This window comes from Kogia breviceps, chromosome 16 (assembly GCF_026419965.1).
Source record: "Kogia breviceps isolate mKogBre1 chromosome 16, mKogBre1 haplotype 1, whole genome shotgun sequence".
Lineage (NCBI taxonomy): Eukaryota > Metazoa > Chordata > Mammalia > Artiodactyla > Physeteridae > Kogia > Kogia breviceps.
In genome coordinates this window covers 33,091,889-33,099,713 of record NC_081325.1, presented here as the reverse complement: position 1 = coordinate 33,099,713, position 7,825 = coordinate 33,091,889, and the positions used below count along the sequence as shown (strand labels likewise).

Sequence of the window (7,825 nt, the reverse complement as noted above, 5' to 3'; positions counted from 1 at the left end):
TCTTTGGAACTAGATGACCTTGTTGTGTTTATTTCCCTCTTGTTTTTGCAGTGTTATCACGCACATACACATTACATTTATATATATATATGTATATATATATATATTTTGCCAGTTGATTTTCCTCTTTATTTTTGAAATTTATCCACATATTCCCTGACTGCAGGATGGCTAAATGCTTTACCCTTTTTGGCTCTTACAGATGTTCAGGAAATACCTTTGTACGGCATCTTTGGCCTTCTCCAGGGAGACTTCAGATATGGAATTGCTGGGTCATAGGTACATGTACCTTCACCATTACTAGGTGTTTCCAAGTTGCTGCCCAAATTGGTTGTACCAGTTTTGCACTCTTATCATCTACGAAGAAATCCCTACATCATGGTCAATACTTGGTGATGTGGAACTTTGTAATATTTGCCAGTCTGATGAAGGTAAAATGGTATCTCATAAAATTGTTTGTCACTAAAAAAAAAATTTTGAATGGGAATGATCCATCCCTTCCCTCAACTTTCCACAACTTTCTCTCTTATATAGTCATTAAGAGTGAACCCTCACAAGGACTGCATTACTAATTGTCTAGATGTTTAGAATGAACAGACACGATAAAGGAAAGAAACATATTCCTGGATTCCAAGCTTCTCCAGGTCTGTCTTTGGTTCCATTCAACTTTGTCCCAGCCCTGGGTACCAAGGCTGGCACAAGGTAGCACTTCCAAAATTGTTGACTCAGTAGGGTATATCATATCCTTTTTGTTGGGGCATCAGAATGAGGGGCAGGGCATGCTGTTGTGATGTTTAAATAATAAACACATATAAAATGTACTTTAAAAATGTGAAATTTAGACAAATGTATTATTTTCACAAGTGCATTGTGGTTGCAAAGAATTTCTATGAGGAAAATGTCAGAGTGCTCTATGTAAAGCCTGAAAATCAATTATAACAGCTCCTGCTTATTTATATTTAGTACCATCGACATGCCAAGGACCTGAGAAAGAAAAAGGCAGCCCTTGACATCAGGGAACTAGTTGCCACTTCCAGCTGGGCCTCAGTGTTTTTAGAAGCTGGTCTGACACTCACAGATAGGCCCTGTTGTTCTTCTCAAGGAAATAACCAATCTTACAGAATAAGGTCAGTGGGCAAATCACTAAATACCAAACCTCCCGAGACTATCAGTGACTGCTCCTCTTTTGTCAGTTACAGCTTTAGCCTCATTCTTTAGCCTGCCATCCTTCTAGATAAGATTTACTAAGATACACACTCATCGAACTGTCCCCAATCCCTGACAGTGCTGAAATTCAGAGTAACTCTTCTCATTCTTTTTCTGGAGTCTTCCAAAATCACATAACCGAAGTCCAAATCCTTTAAGTCCTTTCTAACACTCTCTTACTGAGAAACCCCATTCCCGTAGTGCATGTCCTCATTCTTTATGAGTAACAAACTCCACTGGTTCAACTACACATGTTCCTCCTGGTGGTCTTTGGTGCGAGAGGCTTTCACAGACATTTCTAAGAACTTTACATATGCTATCTCATTTAAGCCTGACAACACTGCATGTTAGGTATTATTATCATCCCATTTTGCATATGGAAAGGCAACAGAAAGAAATTTTAACATTACCTCCAACATCACAGAGCTAGTAAATAACAGGAATAAAATTTGCACCTGGGTCTAACGGTCACCAATACATAGGAAGTACCAGCAGTTCTCCTGAACTTTCTGTTCTCCTGGAATTTCCCCTAAAAATAAGGTGCTTTTTGAGGACAGAGACTGGCACAGAAAGTTTGGTACAGTAAACAAATAAACATAAAACAAACAAACAACCCCCCCACAAAAAAACAAAAAAAACCCCTGTAGTGTGAAGACTTACTTGAAACTAAGGCCCATTTTCTCAACCTCTGGGCTAATCTCCTGAGTTCTTAGAGTTGTTTCTTGTACCCAAATCAGTACTGCATGTTTACCCACACCACCTCCATGGAGTCAGAAGATGGGTAGCTTAAGGAAATAGTTCAAAGGGAGAGACTGCTTTTAAAGGGGAAAGAAAGCACGCTTATGTGTGGGAAAACCGCTTTGGCCTTGTATCTCGGCCTTGGTTATACACAATAAACTCTTCGGAATGGTTTCAGCTCGAGGCCCTCCATTACATGCCCTTGAAGTTTTTTCAACTCTTTGTTCTTCACTCCTCTTGGCCTTGTTCCTGCCTGGAATGTCTTTTATCTGAAAGTCCTGCCACTCTTTTCTGTTTAGAGAAAATCTAGGCATCCTTCCTTTCGTCTTTCCAAATCCCCTCCTTCAGATTTAATATCAATTCCTCTCCCTTTTGTTCTCAATGAACTTTTAAAATAACTGCTATAACATTTACATTATTTTGTTATTAGTGTAAGGATTTGTGAAGCACATTAGACTGTGAGCTCCTTAAGGGCGTGGCCCAGCGCGAGTTTTGGTGGCCGTTTCTGCCACCCTGAGCGGGCCCGCAGCACTCCGGCACTCAGCAGGCATTTTGACAATCTGTCGAGAAAGCATCCTTATGGAGCGCCGTGGGCGCTGTGGTTCTCTCCTGCTTAGCACCCCTTCAAATACGGGTCCCAGAACTACTTTTCCCAGTGGCCATCGCACCGAGACCTCCTGAGGCTTGCAGAGAAGGTTAGCAGATGATTTCACATCCCAGCGCTGCTCAAATGGTGGTTTAGGCCGGGTCTCGCCAGACTCCCAGGTTAGCAGGAATCCATTCTCCCAATTCCAAATACACCCAAACAAGAGACTTCCCGGCAAATTCTCCATGCTTCCCCAAACCCAATCCCTTAAGGTGCGCTGCCTGAACCAACAGAAGCTTGAGCAGGGAAAGGAACGGGCGGAACAGCCAATCACGTTTCTCTTTGCCCGGAAGGGGCGGCTCCCGGGAGCGTCACTGACCGCGCTGCGTGGGATTGGCGGGTCCCGGGCGGTCAGCGGCGGCGGGAATTTTCGGATGTGTTGGCTGCGGCCCCGGAGGCAGCGGTTGGGCTGAACACAACTGGCGGCGTGGGTGGTGGAACCGGGAAGGCGAGTGCGCCGCAGACCCCTGGGCTCCCGCCTGTGGCTTGTAGAGCTGCCGCCTTCTTTCCTCTCCTACTCCCCCGGAGCTGCGGGGAAGCATGGATCCGTACCGACCACGGCTGCACCCACAGGCGCAGGGCTCGGCCGCCGGGGCTGCCTATCCCTCCTCCGCCTCGTTCCGCAGCTGCCGGGACAGCAAGATGCCGCGCAGGAAGGGCTCCCAGCACCCTCCGCCGCCCGGAGGCTCTGAGGAACCTGGAGAGAAACGCCCTAAGTTTGTAAGTTAGGCCTGAAGCTGGGGTGGGGCAGCTCCCACAGTGCCGGTAGGCTGCGGCTCTGTCCCGGGTCCTTCAATGTCATTCAGCTCTGACCTGACTGACAGCGTGGGTGGGCCCACAGGGCCTAACTGAGGGCTACATTTTGTTGTAGATTGTCAGAGCTGCCAATCTCTTCATAGATTTATGACGGCAGGGTCCAATTCTATTTGGATCCTTTGACAAATACCCTGATCAGTGTGTTGCCCCAAATTTTTTAAGGCTGACGTGAGAAACAGTTAAAATGTCTGAGTATTGACGTCACTATGGACTTTGCATTTTTTTAAGTTAAACTCTTCCTTTCCCCCCCAGCATCTGAGGGTATGAGATATATCATAGTGAATTTTTAGGTGATAGTGTTTCTTTTTCTGCTTAATATTTAAATCCCAAGAATAATTTTTAAAAGTAGATTATGATTTTCCAAGTTGAAACAGCTCGTTTAAAAATTGGCGGGTCATGTGGTCACTGCTAAAGAATGTTTAGTTTGGAAAGAAGTCTAAGTATTTGAAACCTGCTGTTCTGGTTGCTTCTCTTCAACAGTCAAAGGAAGTGTCATGATTAGCGCCTTCTAAATCTTTCTGTTGCCATCAGCTAGTGAAAGAATAGATAGTGAAGATTGTTTTGTTGTGTGTGTGTAAATAAGTCACAAATTAATCACATAGAGAGTGGATACATTTGGGGTGAGACCAACGGAATTGAAAATTTAATACTAACCCCTCCATTTTACTTAGGATTATGGAAAAACATTTTAGTCATAGGTGACATTTTACAGCACAGCATGTGCCTTCTGTGAACAAATGAAAGTTGTTAGGAATGTAAGTCAGGATACACAAATTAAGGGAATAAAGTCTTCTGGAGGAGGAGTGAGTAGCTACATATAACAATTAAAAATGATAGATGAATAAAACCGAGAGCAGAGCTAAGAGAGGTATCAGAATACTGAAAATGAGGGACAACATGGATTAATTATACAAAATTAAGTATCAAGATGGCCATAGGAATGGTGAAATTTCACAGGAGGATCAACTGTGTTGTTGATTGTTACCTTGACAGAGTCGAGGAATAAATAAGATAGGGTTAGATTGGCAAAGAAAGATCCTATCCCATATGAGAAGAATCCACTGGGCAATGACTTTTCTTCCTTTTACAGTTTACTCTCTGGGTTAATGTCATTCCATTTTGTCTCCGACTTCTGTGCTCCAGAATACATGAAGTGTAATTTTCTGTGAATCATTCTAGCATGGAGGTCATGAAAACAGAACCTAAGATAATATTTAAGTTCAGTTTCCTTGAGAAAAGTATCAGGTGATGTGAGTTCTAGAGTCTGTGCTGTTTTTCATTTCTTAGGTATGGTGTAAAGATGAAAAAATGTCTGAAGACAACACTTTTAAGCCTTAAATTTAATAAACACATCTAAAATGCTGTGTGTTTTTAGATAGGGGTCTGATTTGAATCAAAACTTTAAATTAATTTAGAAGTAGTTTGGATTCTTTGTAATCTCGCAAACTAATTTAGATTCTTGCTTACATGGTAATTTTTTGGTATTTTACATTTCACTAATTTTGTTATCAGCTATGTCTAATCTATTTAACTTGTTGTGAATATGTGCGTTATCGATTATTTTTTATTTTTGTAAGTTCCATTTGCTTTTTTTTCAAATCTGCCTGGTTACTGTATTCCTGATATTCCTTGTTTCTTATTCTTTTATTTCTTTAGACAATCCCTACTTTACTCTTTTTATTCTTTATTTGGTAGTTCTGGCATGTGCATCTTTGGACTGTCTGACATTGACTTGCACCCATGGTAGCTTGGTCTCTCCCTATGCGCTTGTTAAACTTTGTATTTCAGTAATTGCAAATTCAATAATTTCATTGCTTTGTCTTAACCTGTCTTCTAGGAGACCTAACCGGGGAGGCTTTTCTCTGGAGGTGATCTGAGTCTGTTTCCACCAGGAGCCTGGGGGTGCCACCTCCCTTTTGAACTGGACTTTTAGAGGGCCTGGGGTTCCAGGCTCAGCTCTAACTCTGTCCTGGCCTAGGCTCAGTATCCCAATCTCAAGGTTACCTTCTGAGCAGCCCTTCCCAGTCTGCCTACTTCTCACTGTTCTCAGTCCCACTCCAGTAACACTTGTTAATGGGTTGGAGGGTGATCTTTGGAGACCACCTCTTCCTCACGAGATCTCTGCAATGCCTCAAAAAATGATTGTTTGGTTGTTCAGTCTGCTGTACTGCCAGACATCAAGTTGGTTCTTGGATTTCTCTTGATTTGGGATGAAGTGATGCTAGCCAGCCTGAATCTCTTCAGGTCACCTAGTCATTAGGTCATGTAGTTGCCTGGGGCAGCTGCTTTTGACTGGAACAAGTAAAGCAGGTTGGTGATGGGACAGAAGTAGGGATAATGTAGGTGCTTGGTGTTTGCAACCACAAAGCTACAAACTGGTAGTGGAACTCAGGGTTAACCTGACCACTGGCTCCTGTCTTTTTTTTTTTTTTTTTTTTTTTGGTGGTACGTGGGCCTCTCACTGTTGTGGCCTCTCCCATTGCAGAGCATAGGCTCCAGACGCACAGGCTCAGCGGCCATGGCTCACGGGCCCAGCCACTCCGCGGCATGTGGGATCTTCCCGGACCAGGGCACGAACCCGTGTCCCCTGCATTGGCAGGTGGATTCTCAACCACTGCGCCACCAGGGAAGCCCTGGCTCCTGTCTTAGTGTAAGAAGGCAGGAGCTTTGGTCCCCACTGAAATCCTGTTTTACTTTGAACCTGGATAAAGCAGACAAACATCCTGTTTTCTACTGCATGTTTGGTTGTGGGCCTCAAGTTAGTTCTGAATTGTGTATAAACATCTCTAGCATAGAACTTCTCCCCATAGATGTGTGTAAATAGTAGAAGTTTGTCTATTATAAATGTAGGATAGTTTGGCTGCATAATGAATCAACTTCTTTTGGGCTGCTTGCGAACTAACCAACTGTGTTTCAGCAGAGAATATGGCAAGCAGTGTGTGTGTATTAAGGTAGTGGGATAGTTACTGGGAGATGGCTTGCAACCAGGTGAGGCTGGAAGGACAATGTAAGAACCTGGGTGAAGACTGAAGGTGAATAGAATTCAGTAGGATCATTAAACTTGTACCTGCCCTAGGTCACAGCGTCAGTACCTGGACCCGAGTCCTATTTCCCTTCTAGAACAAAACAAAACAGTTTCTTACTCGTCGTGAAAAGCCTGCCAGTGATTCAGGGCATTCCATTCTTACCTCCCACTATTAGAAACACACAGTACGCACAGTGGTGGCCACCAGATCCGGAGTGAGAGCAGAACGTGTGGCTTCTGGAGAAGTTTCCGTCTCTAGGATGTGTGCCAGCCCTTTGAAAGGGGGCCAGTAAATTCCATAATCCAAGCTGGAAGAGTAGGTCTTCTTTTTCAATTAGGAATATCCTTTAAGTTCTCACAGACTTTAGTGTAAATCTGGCATCTATCTAATCATGGTTTCCATTGTATAGATTGTTATTGTCCAGTTATGTCATTACAGTACCATCAGTTTTGGTTGTGAGAGGTTTTTCACCATGTGCATTAATATCTGTATGTCTACTGTGTTTGGTCATTGTTAGCAATAAGTTAACCTTAGTGAGCCGAGCACTGTTCTAGGTGCTTCATAACTTTCAAGTGCTTTAATCCTTATAACAACCCTATGAGGTAGATAGTATTAATTAGCCTTGTTTGCTAGAAGGGGAAACTGAGGTACAGAGGTTAAATTGCCTTTGGTTGCACAGCTGCCAGTGGGCGAGGCTGGGATTTGAACCTAGGCAAGCTGGCACCAGAGTACACTTCCTTAGTCACTATCCTGTATTACTCTCCCATGCTAGTGGGAGTTTTACTTTTACTGCTTTACTGATACTTTTTTCATTCAGGAACCATTAACAATAGTTAGTAATGCCTTTAATGAATATAGAATTAGTGATTTCCTGATTATAGGCAGATTGTGAGGTGGGAAGAGGTATTAGGTTGGAGAACTTTTGCTTATTGTACTGGGAACTTGAGAGTTGAAATCGGAGTGGGCTTGGTGAGAATAGTGCCTGCTCGCCTTATTTCCTTGGGCTTATTTGGAGGCAGGTGTGGTAGGCTGAATAATGATCCCCCAAAGTTATTCACGTCTTAACATTCACGTTAATTCCTGGAACCTGTGAATGTTAGCTTATGACAAAAAAAGGACATTGCAGGCATGATTAAGTTAAGTTTTAAAAAATAGGGATATTTTCCTGGATTATCAGGGTGGACCCTAAATGCAAACACACTTCCTTATGAGAAGGAGGCAGAGGAAGATTTGACTACGGAAAGGGAGAAGGTGAGGTGGCTACAAGGCAGAGATTGGGGATGCAGCCACATGCGGAAGAATGCTGGCAGCCATCAGAAACTGGAAGAGGCAAGGAACCCTTCTGCCATATCGGGAGATCGGCCCTGCTGACACCTTGATTTTAGCCCAGATG

At 43.3% G+C, this 7,825-nt stretch overlaps 1 protein-coding gene across 1 annotated transcript in view; it reads left to right on the top strand.

Annotated features, from left to right (window-relative positions):
• Positions 1-3,034: 3,034 nt before the first annotated feature.
• The window catches only part of DIAPH3 (diaphanous related formin 3), a 565,809-nt gene continuing 561,018 nt past the window's right edge, over positions 3,035-7,825 (top strand). The window contains exon 1 of the mRNA XM_067016329.1: positions 3,035-3,310. Coding sequence (XP_066872430.1) covers positions 3,131-3,310 — 180 coding nt within the window. The 5' untranslated portion in view covers positions 3,035-3,130. The remainder of the gene's footprint in view (positions 3,311-7,825) is intronic.